A 19,727-nucleotide genomic window follows, 5' to 3' on the forward strand; every position below is an offset into this window, starting at 1 on the left:
TATACATATATATTGCTTCACTATTGGTTTTGGAATGTTCAACTTATGGAGGATATTATTGCTTTCGAGATTGCCTTAATTATTATAAACACACTTCTCAAATCACATACCATCATGGCACGAACTTTTGGCAACATTTCGATACACGCGCGCATATATATGTTTGGGTGAGTGTGCACTATATGTGGCCCAGATCGCAATTGGCATTGATTAGATTGAAGCTTTAGTGTACCATATTCATTTTAACACTAGACAAAGAGCAAAATAATAAAATATATGCTTTAATACACCAAACACTAACTAAAGTTTTTACACAACATTATAATAACCCTAGTTTCGCAGAAGACTGACATTTTCTCCAAACCATTCTTTCCCAAAAATCGCACTGACTACCCCACCATTTTCTTTAATTTAACAGCTGATATACACAGAGAGAGAGAGAGAGAGAGAGAGAGAGATAAGAGGGAGACTAGAGGACTCTTTGTTCTCGTTTTTAGGTTCAACTGATCAATCCGTTATTATATATAGTTAAGATCATGCAATTAATGGTGGGATTGGTTCGGACGTAGCAGTGTTGCATGGCCATGCAGTTGTGGATTGTTGCAGTCGCCGGAAGGCCAAAATTCGACTTATCTCAAACAGTTTGTGTCGGAGCACGTGGGATTCGGACCGGAGCTGATTGTTCTCTGTCTGTACGCGGTGCCAGTGATACAAAAAGAAGCGCAAGCGGTTCGAAAGGTCCCGGTTTTCGATCCTAAACCGGTTCACCTGGTTCCTTAGGTTTTCTAAGTGCTTCTGTTTACGCATGCGTGACCTCCTGGCCGATTCCCGGTTCGATATCATCCGCCTCCGTTTCCGCTCGTCCACAGGAGGCACATCTCGTCTAGGTTTCGGCTCGTCCGAACCGGAACCGGAACCGGAATTGGAATTGGAATTCACATGATTCGGGGTTTGGTTTGGGTCCGGATCATCCGAACCGGAACTAGAAATGACCGGTTTGGAAGAATGAAAAGCATCCGGTTCCCATGTGGGAGAACCGCAGTTCGAAATGACAGGTTCAGGGGATTGGATGGTTGGCAAGAATTGGGGGCAGTCCCAGGGCGTAAAGCCGGCATCGAAAGCCGAAAATGGGTTTCCGAACATGGTATCCACCGGCAAGGGGACCCGATATGCGGACAACATTTGCTAAAGACTCAGAATGTTGGTAAAACAGAAAGGAGGAGGGAGGAAGGAGGGAGAAAGGGAAGAAATGAGGCATAGGGGGCTTGTATTTATGGGCAAAACAAAGAAGGGGTATTTTGGTCCAATAACGCGTGTTTAGGAGAAAGCCGAGTAAACACTGTGCGTGCAGGGAATAGCTTTTGAGTCAGGTGGCACTATAGTGGGGTTATGTGTTATGTGTGACACTAACTTTTTTTTTTTTTTTTTTTTTTTTAACTTGGGTGGGGTCCCTGAAAAAGATTGGGTTTTAAGCTTACTCACGAAGAAACAAACTAGCTGGGGACCCACTTTCTGCCACACGTATGAGTAGCCACTCCGCTCCGGCTAGCCCTAGCCGAGCCCCCATTCACTTTTACTTTTCAGTGTCAATAATGAATAATGTGTCATCAATGGATTGGATGGGCTCATCAGCTCATGAGAGATGAGCCGGTTACTGTTGAGCCAATGAGCTATATATATCATATATGGACTGATCACTCGTGGCTCGTGAAAAATTCTGTGCCCCAATTGCAGTTTTTTATAGGGAGAATGGTTTACGAATGAATTTCTGACATCTTCTATGGAAGATTTGTTGGTCACGGCACATGTCAGGGGAGTAATTTAGTGTTGAAGATAGTGACATCCTCGGTTAATTATTACTACTTACGTCTGCAAGTTTTTTTTTTTTTTTTTTGGTTCTTTTTGAAAATAAAATAAAAAATTAATTAATTTTCTTTTGTTTTTTGGACTTGAAAATTTTCCATCTGACGACACGATTGCTGTCAAAAATCGCAATGGAAGATCTATAGAACCACATAGATATAGTAACATATTTGCCCTCGAAGACTAGGTTCTTTTCTCCTCTTATTCTTCTCTTTGTTTTTTTTTCTTTGGCTTTTGGATATCGGGAAGGGGGTTACGAGACAGACAGAATGGTTATTATAAAAGTGAGGTGGGCAAAAGGATTTGAAGCTGGGAGTTGATAGAATATATATATATATCGTCATTCATGTGGAGGAGATTTCAGCGTGAAAATAAACATATATAGGGCTCAAAGTTTCCGGAGTAGCTGGGGAATCTATAGCTTCCTAGAACCATGTTTGCATGTGGTTGGAAATTAAAGGAATTGAAGTTATATATATATATGAAACAAAAGAAACAAAGCGAATTAAGCTGATCATGATCATGGGGTTGTTGCAAGACCAATGGTTAGCACGAGGCCGACACCTAAAAGTTGTGCTCTAATCACAAATCATGGGCAAAAAGCATGCACATGTTTTTCTTTTAATTTTTTTCCTCTTTCTGATCTCTTATAATAATCCACATTCGATCTCTATCAACAATTAAGGTAGCAGGGATCGAATACGTACACTATTAATTACTAGTTTGATTCCCTTTGTAAATTATAATCTTAATTATTCACCAGTACTACTCCATTCCTTTAATAATGAAATGGGGGAATATTCTTTTAATTATCAAAGCTATATTTTAGAGGGAAGAGATGGAAGGATCCAAAATTAATAAAGAGACCATGTGGGCGTTTGGAAATGTCCAACAGTTTCTAGTTAAGAGAGTAGATTGCATAATGGCGATATATATTCGGCAAAATTAAGTCCAACATATGCATCCCAATCGTATGTAGAGGAAGGGGATAAAGGAAAAGCCGGCCGACACATATTTTAGAAAACATCAGTGCAAAAAGCGATTTCAAGGGTTGCTTTTCCTTTTGCTTAATTATTAGTCTTTCTAATTAGGATGGACCCCAAACTATCCATCACATGGAAAATATTCAAAGAAATTAGGCAATGGGGCTTTACGAATTCACGTACCCCTCAAAAGTGGTATGCGCCACCGCCATGCCTGCCGCCTGCCGAGCTAGCTAGGTATATATGTATGGACCCACCCCATATAGCCAATGAAGTAGCCATGGACCATGAGCTACAGTCTTCGACTCTTCACCTAACCAATTCTAATTTTCTGCTCAATTAAAGCTGGTAGTACTGGACCATGAAATCACATGGAAAAAAGTTTGGACGGACGCTAGCTAGGGCCGGGACACTAATTGAAATCGAACCACTCTATCTACCGTAGTTTCTTTTTTCCTCATATGGGCCATCTCATAATTTCCTAATATTTTTCTTCCAATTTTTAATTTTAAGTATCACACATGCATGATTAATTGTTGCATATATATATATATATATGCCCGTGGGGATCAGTGTGTTTACACACATGCACCTTATCTTTCTGCAGTGAAGTTAGGAATAATAATTTCTCTTTATAGTTTCCTTGCACTCTTTCCATGCATCAGGTTCCGTTCGGGGTTTCTTATAAGTTATTCTCTCGTTGAAGAAAGTATATTTCTTCTGTGTTTCAGACCCCACAATCAAACATGCATTCCCATGTAAGCATAGAAATTAGGAATTATTGTCGATGAAAAGAAAATGGTTGCATGATAAAATGGAGTGACTTTAATTAACTGGTAGTGCATTCCAGACGTGCGTATCTTTTCAGACAACGACTCCAATAAAAATGAAATCTCGAGAGCTGTTTTATACCGAACAAGAACATTTTCTTTTGTATGGTGGAAAAGGATTTACGGAAAATAGTTCTTCACTATTAAGTGTAGATAATTTTGTTCGAACCAGATTTGCAATGATCCCATTGGTCGAATGGGAGGACCAAGACATCAACCGACCGTTTTGAATTTTTGTCTGGTGCGACATGTAGTTTGTGAACATGTCAAAAAAAAAAAAAATGTAGTTTAAATGAGACATGTGATGCATCCAACCCTCGGTCGAACGGTAATCAACTGAGTACGTACTTTTCGCATATATTTAAAAAACAATATTTGAATGCAACTTGGTATACATTATATTTCTTCTAACACCTCAAATAGACTTTAATTTTAAAGAATAGTATTTACTACGTCAATAAAAAAATAAAATAAAAAATAAAAAAAATTGTTGAAAAATCCTTAGAAAAGTTGCCATAGTAAGCAGCACTTTCCAAGATATTACTGTCCAAACACTTGTTTCCACCTCAGCCATTGTAATTCTGGAAAGCTGCAACTATTTCAAAGCAATGTGACTAGAAATATCATCTACTCATATGACAACATAAATAAAACTGATCAGGTGAGCTATGCGGCAACACACATTTTTCTCTCAAAATTTCACAAAGAAACCTAGGGATTGTATTGTTTTGAAAAATTAATGGAAAACACAAATAAAGTTGAAAGGTATATATGAACGATCTTCTCCCTTAAAACTAGATATATTTCCATTTGCAATTCCCTAACTCATAGTAAGTACTCTACATATTTGACAAATTTATTCCTGGAAAAGCCCAGTAAAAAGGTAGGTAGATATAGCACTCCAAATTATATGAGTGGAGAGACTTACCAATTTTTTTTTACTTGTCCCCCAAAAAGAAAGATCATACATATGAGTGGCTGCAAACTAGCGTATCTGCTCAAGAAAGGAGTGGTTGTAGAAGTTATTCGATCCCAGAGCCATCAGTCTCGTTGCCGAGTTACAGAAATTCACCTTCTTTTTGGGCAAATATACACATCGATCTCCTGTGGAATTGAAGGAAGTCGTACAAACCATTTTGAAAAATGTTATTTCCATAATGTATATATATCCATTACAATAGATATTATACTAACGAGTCAATTCGATCGCTTTATTTTTCCTTACTTATGGCAATAATAATGATGTAAACATTTTACCAAATGAAGCACGTAATATTTACTAGTTGAATTTCCATCCTAAGCTTGTTCTTGATATACCCCACTAAATATTTTCCCTTTCCAATTTACCCAGGACTTCCAACCCCACCGTCCTCCTCGAGCCCGTCGTTAATGCAAATCAGTGAAGAGTAGTAATCAGAATCATCAGGCTCGTCTTTAGTGTCAATATAAAAGCACGCGCACCACTGAAGAGATGTGAAAAAGGCAGTTGCAATACTTTGAAAGAGCAATGCAGCCGCACCTTCAATCTTTCTGGATGGAGAACTGCAGCCAGGGCTCGAAAATGTATGGACCCTCGGCTCAATCAGGCTTGCTTTACAATAGCACAAGTTGGTGCAGCTCACGCAGGTGGAAGTATCACCCATTGGATTGGAGTGAAGATAGATGTCTCTAGCGGCACCTAGAGTGGTGGGATAGGATTTTAGGGGTATGAATTAACAATTCCCAATTGTAGTATTTTAATGATTTGGGCTTGCTTGGGTTGGAGGATTATATATATATATATATATATATATATATATATAAAGAGAGAGAGAGAGAGAGAGAGAGAGAAGAAAACGATATATGGCCGGGATCGAAATGGACTATATATATATATATATATATATATATATATATATTGCTCTATGCATGCATGTATTTAGTGGGCAAGGATCACCTATCTCTCTGTTTATAGGATTTCCCAACGTAAGCGTGTTATGGCATGACGTGAAAGGGAAGCATTTTGTTCCTATTGGATTGATTGGCTCCGTTGTATTTTACATGGCATTCATTGCAGCAGACATTTGGTTAGGTAACATCGTTATATTGCACATGATCCATGAATTTCTATTTAAAATCTATATACAATCATCTTGATGGTGACTGCTACTCTCTAGAATCTTGTTTTATTTCTTTCTATATATATATAATGATCAGGAAAATCCAACTCTTTTAAAGCTAGCTACGGTCATGATGCACTACCCCACCTGGAAATTAAACCCCTGCATATAGAGGATGAATCGATGGTAAGGGAATTATGTTCAATCATTGGCTATGGTCCTATGGAGAATTGGATTTCATGCGTGCGCTTCAAGTTGCGAGTGGTTAGTGTAAAGAATCAAGAAAGGGATATAGAGCTTAATTATTTTCAGCGTTGTGTGTAAAGTATTTACGCAAGAATCTAACACCACGAATTTTGGCTAAGGAAAGACTAGTATGAAGCAATACCTTTCCCACAAAGTGATTTAAGAATCCAAGCGCGCAGCATAAACGACTAATAATTAGCTATTGCAATTATTGAAGTGAATACAAAATTAAGGATCTTCTTTAATTGTAATTGTAAGGTACGTCAAAGGGTATATATGGTTGTCAACAAAGGAGATTATGGTGGTGATTTTTGGAATCCGCTAGCTATTAAAGTCTCTAGGATGATTAACGAGATGCACAAAAGGATCAGACCCTTTCATAAATCATAATATTGTTTAAGATAATGCATAATTGATGTACAACAAAGGCATCAGACCACATGTTTAGAGAGGATAATTAGGAATTTTCATCTTCATTGCCCATCATGATCAATAATACGTCAATTTTTATATTGTCAATTTAAAGTATAGGATTAAGAATTGTGAGATAGATATACAATTAAGCATGTTTTGGAGTAATCATATTTCAATGATTCGTTTTTGTTTTGTATATATGTATGTATAAGAAGCTCACAGGATATATGACACGTGTTTTTAAATTATTCTTCAGCCAATTGCATTATTGCAATATGTCACTTTTAGGACTTAGTCTATTCCCAGACAAGTTATAACTGGTCGGTTGGAGAAAACTCCCATGAATCGCGCGACAAAGAATGAAAGGAGCAGCCGATTGGTTGGACCGTGCGGGCCATATTTGCAGAGTGGAATTTGGCAAATAATGAGAAAGTCAGAATGCTAGATTTCTAGTATCTTTCTTCTTTTATTTTTTAATCTCGATCTCTTCATTTGGTTGGAGATGAGTTTGACATGGGTCGAGTGAAAATATTATTAGTGATTTTCTCTAAACTAATAAACACTGAAGATTACACCAATGGAAAAATAATTAGGCTCTCTTCCAATCATTCCATCTCTATTGTTTATTTATTTTTCCAATAAATATTTACTGATTTTTTCACTAGAAGCAGCCAAACTCATCAGAAAAGTACTGTAGCTTAGTTTGTTAACATTTTTTTTCTTAGAAAAGAAAAGAAAATATGTTAGCAAATAACCTAAATACAAAACACTCTTAAAAATACAAAAATAGTTTTCATATTTATATTTCATGATAACATTTTTTTCAAACTAAAAATAAAAAATAAGAGAAACTTCACTTAATCCCATGAATTGTCGTTGCTTTTGCAATTACTCCCCATAAACTTAAAAGAACTCTCAATTTAGTGTATTAATCTTTCAATTGTTTTCAATTTCACCCATCTGTTATGATTTTTTGTTAAATACTGTCAAAATTTTCAAAATACCCCTATTTAAAAAAAAATCATATATTAAAACTTTTTCAAAGATTTATGCGTGAGAATTTTTGTAAATTTCGTTGTTAAATCCAGACTAACGCCTAAATCCTTGAAATTGTATTTTTTTTTTTTTAAAAAAAAAGAAAAATTAATATACTAAGTTAAAAGTTTTTTAAGTTTAATTGCTGATAAAAGTTCAAAAAGGTTAAATAAAGTTTTCAAAAAAAAAAAAAAAAAAAAGTATCAAAAACACATTAACAAATAAAGCCCTCATCCACATGAGTTGTAGACTTGTAGTCTTCTAAGCTTGTGTGCCCAGTTGGGCTGGAAATGTTGGGAACCAAGTACGAAGTCCAATCTTCCGGCAAGCCCAAGATTGTCAAATATAAGCCCAAGGTTGGGAATTGGATGTACTAGTCTTCGTCCACCACAATGCTAACTATTCAAGACCGACACCCACTTCCACTGGACCAATAAACCACTCATTGAAGGCGAAACCCACGTCCATGCCAAATGTTTCTTCAAAAACAGACTCATTTATGATCTCTTTGACTTTCTTTCCCCTCAAATATCAATCTCCAAATTAACCTCAATCATTCAAATTATTGCTCCTTCATCACACTATTGCCTTGGACAATACACAGCTTCCTAACTCTTCATTGCATACTTGACAAGAAAAATCAACCGTGTTTCCGCCGACAATTGCAGGCCGGGAGGACAGGTGCATGGTCATTAAACACCATTCTTCTGTATAGATCCTTCCACGCAGTTCAAGCAAAGAGTAGCTTTCAGAAATTACATTATATTCAGACAAGAAAATAAAGTTAAAGCCCCACGTACGTGTCTTAATTTGTATAAAACGGACTCTATTGCTATATTAATCAAATCATTAAATTCATTTTTTTTTAAAAAAAATAAGCAGATTTTTAAACATGTTGTATGAATTCATGAGCGATGAATTTTCGTTTAGTAAATATGGATTAATTCTGAAGAAATATATAATAGTGGGAAAAAGGTTGTACCAATACCATGCATATATATATGCATATGAATTTTCTTTTACTCTTGAATTAAAAGCAACTCCAATTTTGAGTCTAATCTAATAATTGAGGACAGAGAAGATAACATATCACGTCATTCTCTTGTTGCTTTTTTTTTTTTTTTAAACTTATTCTCTTGTTGCTTTTCAGTTGCTAGATCTTTGACTGATTTGCTTGTAATAACTTTCAGTTCTTAATGCAAAAAAAAATTACTTATTCATAAAAATAAATAAATAAAATATTTCATGTCATTCTTTGTGTGAACATGGATCAAGTTAAAGGCTTAATGCCTCAACACGTACGTACGTTTACATCTATTTTCAGCGTATGACAATTGTAATAGGTAAGTCATTGGTAGATATTATTATATATTTATATTGCTTAGTGGCCTCATGGCCGAGGGCTGAGATTTCAACAAATTAATTTGTTATTCGAATTCAATAGATATGAGAAAATTCTTATGGGAGCTTACTTGTCCAAGTAAGTCTTAAATAGATGAGTTTCATAAAAACTCTCTCATATTTATTGACGAAATTACTAATAATTCGAATACTAAGATTACTAAAACTTTACATCTCACTGCTGACCATGTATTTTTATTGGATTGCGCCTATAGGTTGACATAGTTTGTAATGTTAGAAATTCTAGTACAAAAAATAGAATAAAGTATATATTCTTCTAGCTAGCTAGTCTATAAGACTTGATGATCTAATTAGCTTGAGTTTTATAATATTTTTATAAAGGGTAGGATAGAGACACTTTTTCAAATTAAAATTATTTATCACAATATTCCTTCCATGCATGCATCAAATTAAGAATAATATACCTACTTTTAATTGACAACCACTGTTAGGGCTCTAATAAAAAGTCCATATTATTTTGATCGATCTACTATTTATTAAGTAGCCATTTTTATTATCACTCATAACTAAAATAAAACTCGATCGTAGTGCATGCATGCTCAATTGTGGATATATATACATGCACGCAAAGGATGGCGGGAGAGAGGTACACAATCTTCTCAAAGTATAAGTTGGAATATATATATATATATATAGACCAAGAAATCTGAACTTTCACTTTGCCTACCGAAAGAATTCCAGCTGACAAATCTTTTTGACTCCATCGTTCAAGCATCGGCTTTCGGTTACACATAAATTCCTTTACAAGAACATGCCTAATTCTCTTTTTGCCTTTCCCGCTGCGTTTTTCAAGTATTCTCGATCTTCTTCCTTTTTGAATATAGGCCCATTATTGTCTTTGGTCAACCTCCGTGAACAACGTCGATCCTTTGGCTCCATATATTTCTTCTGCACCAGCTAGCGTACATGGCTCCATTATATATATAACGCTAGCTGCTTCTTTTGGTCAAATATTTCATTTTAAAATTGTCGTCTTCTTTTGCTGCATGTTGCCAATCTTCCAAATTAATTTCACAGAACCCTCGTCCAATTCTGAGTATCACACCTTCTAGTGCTAACCAATTTCACTGGTAATTAACATTTTACAATATAAATATATAATAGCCAGACATAATTAGCGGTATGTGTCAAAAGTTCTCAACTGAACTTCTTGTAATTCGGGGCAAATTTATCAGTCATGTCTGCAAATGGTTAATCATCCCGATGATTAAATTTAAATTATTACTTATTTTAAAAGTTTAAATTAATAAGATTTATTAATTTAATAATTTAATTAATACTTTAACACTCACATTCACACATGGTTTCAAACTTCTTCTCAATAAATAAAGCTCAAGACATTGAATATTTAATGCATGCATGCACATCCACAGTTGAGTACTCAAGATGAAGATATTTGATATATCAACTAGCTGCGACTATGATGTTTTATTAAAAAAATAAATGCAAATATAAATCAGAAACGAAGTAAACGAAACAAGTAGAAAGTGAGTTTGGTGGAACTGTTTGTGGGTTTAAATTTTAATGGTGGCTTCTCACCCTGGCCTCCTAGCCTCCTCTTCTTCCTCTCTTCAGAATTCAATGTAAACAATCACTGGAGTTTTGAGTTCAGTTGGGAAGATTAGAAATAACTCAAAGGTACGTACATGTCGTTGAAATGATCAGTTGACAGTTGAGAATGACATAAATTTGATTGTGTGTGAGCCATGAAAATAAATGTAAGTCCTTCAAAAAAAAAAAAAAAAAACTACTCGTCATCAGCAAAATTCCTTCCTAGAAAAGTAGAGGATGATGGAGGTTTTGGACCTCAATATAGGCCCCCTTGCTTGCTTTTGACTGCTATCGTCCCATTCTCAATTTAATTTTTTTAAATAACGTGGCAATCCTAAATGACGTTAAATACTATAAAATCTAATCGAGACTATGAAATCATTTCTCTCCATTGAGCTTCCAAAATTCGATTAGATGCTATAATGCGCTGCATGCTCAAGAATAAGCCCATATCCAAGCTCACTTTCGATTAATTGGACAATTTCTAACATTGCATCAAAACTAATACTCATGCTCATAAATAAGTAATTTCCCCTTTCTTAACAAATGAATGTTAAACTGACTCATGGGAAGGGTAGATTACCTCACTAAACAGCCGCCTAGCTTAGTATCATCAAACCCAACATTCGTATTGGTTCTGCACATTTAAATAAGATGTATGCGTTGTCACGCAATAAACTTATTTCTTATTTGAACTTATTTTTCTTACAGTTATATTGTAAACTAGTTGACGAAGTATATTAGTTAAAAATAAAAAGAAATGGATGTGCTAGCTATTGGAGAAAGTTCATTTTTGAAAGAGGTCTCCTAAGAATAGGACGACAAATATGTTCAATTATTCATGAATCACTCGACTGGGTCAGGGTGCATGGGCCTCCAACTTAAATGAGGGCAAAGAATCAAGAACGTCAGCCCAAAAGACTGGTCTTCACCACACAATTAATGGGCCGTTCTAACTCTCTTTAATATCCTGGGTCCAAAATTGCAATCGATCCAACACCCCACGCTTGAAAACCCATAACCCGAAAAGCACACAAAATCAAGACAAGAAAACGAAAACCACCCAAATCCCTATTATTCCATTGAAGAATGAAGGGTGCATTCGATCCGCTCAATAAAATGTTTAGTTAAAATTTGTTTTTGTTTAGTTTTTTTGTTTTTAATAAAAAATACCTGCATTATTATGGCCATGATGTTTTTTGATCTAAAATGCCAAAATAAAAACTAAACCGTTCAATTGATTACAGAAAATGTCCAACTAATACCTTTCACCGAATGTAAACTGAATTCATATACAGCTATATACACTTGAGATGTCCCAATAGAAAAGTACAAATTATAATAAAATTATGAAAGTAACAATGTATTGGGTTGATATGTCAAGTAGGAACCTAATAACAACTATGAGCGAGTGGTAGCTGTTTCTTAGACAAAACTTAAGAGTTATAGTGGGCTATGTTACTTGAATTTTACATAATTATATAAAAAAATAATAATAATAATAATAAAAAGTTAATATAAGTGGGTAGATGAACCTCACACATATTTCAATAGATACACGTGTGAGACCCACCTACCCTCTCACATTAGAAGTAACTGTATGTATTGTATACAATATAAATCACCCAATCTTATCCCGTAACTTAACGTAACTTAATGGTTAATTGCATAGGTTAGGGCTGCTGGAAGCTACACATCTTCCGTAAGAGGGCAAAAGTCTCTGGACTTTTTTTTATTTTTATTTTTATTTTCCACTCTCTTTTCTCTGAGAAAATTAATAAGCAACAAGTATTATAAAGAGAAACGTAACCCACTTTGATGATATGATTACCAAGGTGGACTTTGTAAAATGCTTTGATTTGCTGGTGGAAGGAGCTTTGGACTCTTCTGTAAGAGTCCAAAAGTCTCTGGACCTTTTTTTTTTCCCCTGAGGAAGTTGGGATCGAACAAATATTATTATAAAAGAGAAACAATAATAGGAATACTTTGTAAAATGCTTTTATTTTATATCCTTTAAACCCACCCCGAGTTAATTAAATCTGAAGTTGCCTTTTTTATCGGACCTAGCGGAGCAGGTCAAAAGCTTTCGTGTTTTTGTTTTCCTAGGTTTCTGTTTTTAAAACAGACTAGGACTGCAAATCGCAGTGGAATCTGTCGTGGTAAAAACGGTTTTGCTGTTTTGGAAACAGAAAAACGCCAACACCGGAAAAGTGAAAACCCACACCCACACCCACACCCACACCCCCACTGGAACGAGTATTTACTACTACGCGTGGACGGTGGACCAATGGACCAAAACCACCACGTGGTCAACACAAATAACCTACTGTCTCCCACCGCCTCCCGAATCCCGATCCATCGATCCATCCAGACAAAAGCCAATTAGCTCATTGGAGTGGCATCCTCGTTATTTCTTCCCAATCCGCGTGGCATTTTTACCTGTCCTCAAACTCCCTCGGTACCATCGACTAAAGCCAGAGTTCCCCGTACCTTTTAAAAACACAGAAATCTAAGCAAAACACACCCGCAGTCGCAGACACAAAACGCGAACTGGTTTTGGGAGAGAGAGACTGAGAGATGTTGAAGGTCTCGTGCAATGTGGGCATGGACCAAATAGCCCTAGCCCAATGCGGCTTCCTGGGCCGGCCCATGCCCTTGCCCGCTTTCACTCCCCGGAGAAACCCCGCCGTTTCGGGCCGTCCGCTCAGTAAAGCTCCAGTCCTGGCCGTCGTCTCGGACCGGGGCGGCTTGGGGCGGGCGATCGTGTCCGGGTCGGAGAGCCTGGCAGACCGGTTGAGACTGGGGAGCTTGACGGAGAACGGGTTGTCTTATAAGGAGAGGTTCGTAGTGAGGAGCTACGAGGTCGGGATCAACAAGACCGCTACAGTTGAAACCATTGCAAATCTCTTGCAGGTTCAAAAGAAAACCAGAAAGTTCATATTTTGATTCAACTGGGTTTGATTTAATTTCAACTCTTTGGTGGTTTTATGGGCCATTTTTGGGTCTTTGGCATCTGGGTTTGTTGGTGATATTCTCTGTCACAAACATTTGCTAGTGTTTTGTTTTGAATTTTGGAGGTCGTAGTTGAACTTTTGTAGGGATTGTTTGGTATTGTTGGTTTTGCTCTTCTCTCATTTATACTACATTTTTCTTTTAAATCTAATAGATATCAAATCTTGGATTCTCAGCAATTGGGATATGTTATAAATGTCCATATCTGTCTCTGTCCATTTATTTTTCATGGGAAAGTTATGTGGGTGTCAATTCTATTGATTTTTGGCAAATTTCTGGATTTTACCGCCGGGTATGTTGCATGGCTTTGTTATTGACTTGCTTAGACCGGTCACTCTGCTCTAAAACTATCGATGTCTGAACATCTTCATCTGCTTTCTATTACTCTGTCAAGTCCCTTGTTGGGCTGTAGACTCTGCATTCATTTCATTTGCTTCCATAATAGAATTTGAATTCTTTTTATTTGCTCTTATTTGATTTCTATATAAACTGTGGAATGCTACAATAAGTGTGTAAATTCTCAACTACTATCAGTTAGGGAACTGCTGATAATTTTTACTTCCAAAGATTAGTATTTGAAGTTTAGGTTCTATTCTCTTTGAAGCTTCCCATATAAATGATTGGCTTTTCTCAAAGAATTTCAATATAACTATTTGCTTGGAAATTTGTGATGTAGGAGGTTGGATGTAACCATGCTCAGAGTGTTGGATTTTCAACAGATGGTTTTGCAACGACCCCCACTATGAGGAAATTACATCTCATATGGGTGACTGCTCGCATGCACATTGAAATCTACAAATACCCAGCTTGGTATTTTTTTTGTTTATATTACAATTTTGGTTTCGAATTCTTACATGATGAATTTTATTTTGATACACATGGGCGTGTGGGACAGGAGTGATGTAGTTGAAATTGAAACGTGGTGCCAAGGCGATGGAAGAATTGGAACCAGACGTGATTGGATAATCAAGGACTGTGCTACTGGTCAAGTAATTGGAAGAGCGACAAGGTAAATACTAAGCTACTCTTTCTTTTTTACTTTCTTTGCTTTGCAAGCAACAATTGTAAGTTTAAATAAACAGAGTGACGAAATATAATGAAAGCACATCTTTCTTATACTTCTGAATGGGGCAATTTTATACATGCATCACTAATTTGACCAGATATCACCCATACTTCCATTATCTGATATTCAAGTTCTGAGTGTCACTTCTTTGAGGATTATTGGATGTACTTCTGGATGGTTTTGGGGAAACACCCTCATTTTCCGTTGCAGTGTTATCTACTCTTGAAAGCATCTTGGATATAAATCTCGTATTTTCTGTAGCTGAAAGTTTTAGTCAAACTATTACTAAGCGTAGCTTGTTTTCTTTGGGGGAGCATGTTTGCAAATAGAAAGTTGTGGAACTTCTCTGCTTGTCCATGAACGAAAAAAAGGGTCAGATATATTTATCTTTATCATATATGGTAAGAATCATGCATCATAGCTTATGTCAGATTGCTGCAAGATGTAGTTGTTTATGCTTTAATACGTGCAGAGACCAGTTAAGAGTACCCAATGCATTACCGTGTATATTGTCACAAATGTTGCACCTGTGGAGTAGAGTTTAATAGTTAAATGGTATTATGTTGGTGCCTTGCAGATACCTTAATAAGAATAGCTAGGCTACATTGGACCTGGTTGTGTAACAGAACATCCCTTTTTCAGTGTGGGATTCTATACCCTTCTGACCTTGTCAAGAATAATGCTGCAAATTGTAATTCCATATCTGGTTTCTGGTAGATGGAAAGTTAGAAATATGGAAAGTTATCAAAAAAAAAAAAAAGATGGAAAGTTAGAAATATTATCTGTCAAAATGGGTTCTAATATATTGTGTAGATTATAGAATGATAAGGGTATAAAATTACTGAAATTTCCAAGAAAAAAACAATTGAGATGCCTTTAAAGGAGTAGAAGAACAATTGAGCTTAATGTTTCATTATGATGTTACCATGTTAATTTATTATATTGATAATAATTATCCAGGAATAATGTGATGTATATAACATTATTCTTTGCCTAAACTTGCCATGATAGAACATATATTATGGGATGTGTCATCATGGATTTATGTGCATTTTGTTGAACTACAACAATTCTTAGATTTTTTTTTTTTCCTTCTCTCACTTTTCTATTTTAAAAAATATAGGGTTGGTTTGGTAAGGGTTTTGAAAGGAATTTTGGTAAAAGTGAAAATTGAGAATTATTTTTGTGGGCTACTTTTGAAAAGGTGTTGTTTGTGGGGTCAACAAAAGAAATTTTGTTTGGTTAGGTGTTTTTGGAAAGCAAAAAACTTAAAATTTGAGTTTACGGGAGCTTGCATCCATGTGAAGCCTTCCAAACAAATTCGGCAGCCACCACGGGCCACCATCAGAGTGGCTACCAAACATAAATAGGCTGCCAAACAGATTGACAACCACCGTGGTGGCGACCACAATGGCTGCCAGAAACGACCCCATGGTAGTCGCCATGCAAATATAGTGACCACCGCAGGGCCGTCACGTAGTTGCCAGACAGATTTGGCAGCCCTACATTGGCCATCATGCTCATTTGACGGCGGCCACCACGGGGCTGCTGCACAAATCGGTGGCCACTTGGTAGCCTCTATCTGTAGAAGTCATCCTCCACTTTTTTAATTTTTTATAAATAACACGATGGGCCTTCACCCTTGAAAATAAGTATGTATCTTTTTTTATAAAAAAAAATCCTATGTAAAGGTGTGGAACCTTTTTAAAAAGTGTTTTGTGATTTTTTTTTAGCATGTTTGTGCATTATGTTTTGCTTTTTGAGAAGTGTTTTGGTATTTGTTTCGAATAGTGTGGTAATGGTGAGGGCTACATTTGAAAATCTGTTTTGGTAACTTTTTTCTGAAGAGTGTTTTGCAAATTTTGAAAATTGACAAGTGTTTTTGAAAACTTTACAATATATTCTACATAGACTTTAAAATTCTACTACAACAACTTTCAATTTCTTACTATAGTAGGATCTATGCGAATCAGAAAATAAATGAAGCCACTTAGATAGGTCAAGAGTTATCCTGTTGGAACAAAACTAGTTGTTAAACCTGATGGTTCTCTTGACCATTGACATATGGTAGTCTGGCTGTGTGCTACAATGTGCTTGCTTCAATTATCCACCTTGATCTTTTCCTTCTTTTTGTTTTTTGTTTTTTGTTTTTTTTTTTAAAAAAAAAAAACTTTGTTCAGTACTTTATCAATCTAATAAAAATTTTGCGGAAGCTATCAAACATCTGTTGTCAGATGAACTCAACAACATGACTTCTTAGCAATGCTTGACGTTATGTCTGACTTTGTCTATCTGATTTGAGATGTATTGTCAAAGTTTAACGTGGGAACCTTATGTTTCAGCAAGTGGGTCATGATGAACCAAGACACCAGACGACTTCAGAAAATTAGTGATGACGTCCGTGAAGAGTATTTAGTTCATTGTCCGCGTGAACCCAGGTAGAGATTTTTGTTTGCTCTAGGCCTAAGATATCGGATTTTCTCATTAATAGTTGTATTTTGTTATTAACATGTAATGCATGTGGAATATTGGCTGTGTCATAATTGACGGTTGCAAGATGACATGGTTTTTCTTGGCGTAATTTGTTGTCTGATTGTTGAAACCCTTTTGCTCACTGCTTTGTCATATGTGTGACTGGACTGGGCAGCTTAAATTAGCTTAAGACATTATAAATATACAGATATTATTCATCAATATATTGAATTGGAACGAACTAATTTATTTACTGAGCTGTGGAGGAATAGATAGTTTAAGGATACATAGGTTTGAGGTGCTTTCTTTTCTGTATTTTTGTCTTCACAGTACTATGATTTCTGTACAAAGAAATGAGAGACATTTTGAAAGTATAGATGAAGCAGTGGCTATTTCTGTTTTCTCTTTTGTGGGGAGGTGTAGGGGTTGGGTTTTGGGAGAAGGACCTATTTTCATGTCTCACGAAAGATTTTGAAACTCCAAAAGATTGCTAGATATTGATTGATACATTACACTATATGATTGAAAAAATTCCAATGGACACAGCGTTTATAGCTTAAGTCAATAAGTTCTGCTCAACTTTAAAGTCCTAAATGTCATCCTATTCTTATTCACATTATGGATTTTATGGATTTTGAGTGGCATATTTTTCATTTCATTTAATTGGTCTTGTTTGGCTTTTATAGATTGGCAATTCCAGAGGAGGACAGTAGTAGCTTGAGAAAAATACCAAAACTGGAAGATCCTGCTCATTCTTCGAAACTGGGACTTGTGGTAAGATCATTTGTTTCATCTAAATTCTTTGCACAGTTTTCCAAGTTCTCAGTATGCTTTTGGTTTTCTGCAGCCCAGAAGAGCCGATCTGGACATGAATCAGCATGTTAATAATGTCACCTACATCGGATGGGTTCTGGAGGTTGGAGGCTCTTTCACTTTACAGCAATTATTCTTGCCTAATGGAGCATTTCTTTGCTTTCTTGGGATGATTAATTCTTTGCTGATCGATTTGTTAAAAGTAAAATAAGAAACAGAAAAACAAGCATAAAAAGAAAAGCTGATAGATTAGTAATCTTTTCTTCCCCACTAAACTATAAGTTCGATTCTTATAATGACTCTTGTTTGTCTTGTTGCTGATACTTCATGTCGATCTTATAAAGCTGATAGATTAACATATTCTCTCTACGGCAGAGCATTCCTCAAGAAATCATTGACAGCCATGAACTGCAAACTATTACCTTAGATTACAGGCGGGAGTGCCAACATAACGACGTAGTCGATTCACTTACAAGTGTGGAACCAGTTGGGGAAGCTGAAGCAGTGTCTAAGCTTCAAGGAACTAATGGGTCTACCGCTGGTGTGGAAAAGAAAGAAGATTTACGTCAGTTTTTACATTTATTGAGATTGTCAGGTGATGGGCTTGAAATAAATCGAGGACGCACCGAGTGGAGAAAGAAACCTGCCAGAAGATATAATTGAGTCGGCTCCACCACCTTTTCTTGCTTTAACCAGTTTTCCTAGTGTTCTTTCTTCTCATGTCTTCTTCCTTTTCTAGCGCCAAAGTTGTGCCATTTTCAGGAGCTGTCTATAAACTCTCATTGCATCATGCATACAGATTGTCATTGGAGACTCCAAATTTTCGGTTAGGTTGAGAGAGGAAGATGGACTTTTGATTTTTCGTACAACTTCCTCAAACTTCACGAGTCAATTTTTGTATTTTTTTTTTCTTTATCATGTGTTACTTGTATTTAAACCTACACTCCATTGATGAATTATTAGCCTTGCTTTCTGTGAGTAAAATGCTTTGAGTATTACAGTTTTTACTACAATTTTTCTACAAAGTGACGTTCTTACTCCTAGCCCAAAGAGATTTCGTGACATCAATGCCTTCTTTTCCCTGAACTTTGTCCGATGGACTGAATGAAAAGAAAACCTATTCTCTGTGGATGCTGAAACAGTTGAGCTTTTATATTGAGGACAATGTTTTCCTTCAAACTAGCTTCAAAGAATTATTGAATTAACTTGTATTTTTAGAGCATTTAATTTTAATATACATTTTTAAAAATGCATGTGATTCTAATGAAAGGTTCGGGAGTAATACAGTAATACATCACTCCCTCATAATTCCCTCCCATCCTTCCAAAGCTTATGTTGCATGGTTCCTAACCTTTTAGCGCAAGAAAATTGGTCTTTTAGTTAGAAGAACTGCCTCACATAAACTTTGGAAGAATTGGAGGGGCATAGGGTTGACGTGTAACATTAACTCAAGGCTCGATATCTCATATGCAAATTCCATGATTCCAAATTGTTAGACTTATGTGGCGCAAAATATGAATATAATCAGAAGTCTAAGTAGTGGGAAAAAAAAAAAAAAAAAAACTAATTTTAAAGGGTTAGTATTATAAAATTATAAAAAAATTTAAATTTGAAGGAGAATGGTGCTATGAACTCTTAAGGTGAGAGTAGTTCCGCCTTTGCATAGTAAGCTCTGTCATGTACACTTACTTCATTCAATATACATGCACATCAACACATTCATATTTTTAGTTTGTGGATTCTTTGTCATGAATTTGTGAGCAACCTCCTCCTATCTTCAACTTTTCCTCTAATGGTCAAAATTTTTCACTTACAAGCAATCAGAAATTCTATTTTAAAAGCAAATTATGTACAAATATCATTTTCATCCATTTAATCCAAGGGGTCATGAGCCACCAAAAAAACTACTAATTTTATCTAT

The 19,727-nt window shown here is 35.9% G+C and overlaps 2 protein-coding genes across 2 annotated transcripts; one reads left to right on the forward strand and one right to left on the reverse strand.

Moving 5' to 3' along the window:
* Positions 1-222: 222 nt before the first annotated feature.
* LOC132188401 (uncharacterized) lies at positions 223-1,219 on the reverse strand. The gene has a single exon (XM_059602840.2). The coding sequence runs from the start codon at positions 1,180-1,182 to the stop codon at positions 535-537; it is 648 nt and encodes a 215-aa protein (XP_059458823.2). The 5' UTR covers positions 1,183-1,219; the 3' UTR covers positions 223-534.
* An 11,415-nt stretch (positions 1,220-12,634) lies between these two features.
* Positions 12,635-18,813, forward strand: FATA (fatA acyl-ACP thioesterase). Its single transcript, XM_059601092.2, has 7 exons — positions 12,635-13,356; positions 14,132-14,265; positions 14,351-14,464; positions 16,864-16,959; positions 17,680-17,767; positions 17,841-17,909; positions 18,182-18,813. The coding sequence occupies exons 1-7, from the start codon at positions 13,021-13,023 to the stop codon at positions 18,467-18,469; spliced, it is 1,125 nt and encodes a 374-aa protein (XP_059457075.2). The 5' UTR covers positions 12,635-13,020; the 3' UTR covers positions 18,470-18,813.
* The last annotated feature ends 914 nt before the right edge of the window (positions 18,814-19,727 follow it).

The sequence above is a fragment of the Corylus avellana genome, chromosome 6 (assembly GCF_965113065.1).
Source record: "Corylus avellana chromosome 6, dhCorAvel1.hap1.2, whole genome shotgun sequence".
Lineage (NCBI taxonomy): Eukaryota > Viridiplantae > Streptophyta > Magnoliopsida > Fagales > Betulaceae > Corylus > Corylus avellana.

Bases quoted from the DNA above. Each gene is read 5' to 3' on its own strand.
- LOC132188401 (XM_059602840.2), bottom strand. From the start codon at position 1,182: ATGTTGTCCGCATATCGGGTCCCCTTGCCGGTGGATACCATGTTCGGA.
- FATA (XM_059601092.2), top strand. From the start codon at position 13,021: ATGTTGAAGGTCTCGTGCAATGTGGGCATGGACCAAATAGCCCTAGCC. The intron at 13,357-14,131 runs GTTCAAAAGAAA...TTTGTGATGTAG, and splicing joins CCATTGCAAATCTCTTGCAG to GAGGTTGGATGTAACCATGC. The intron at 14,465-16,863 runs GTAAATACTAAG...CTTATGTTTCAG, and splicing joins GTAATTGGAAGAGCGACAAG to CAAGTGGGTCATGATGAACC.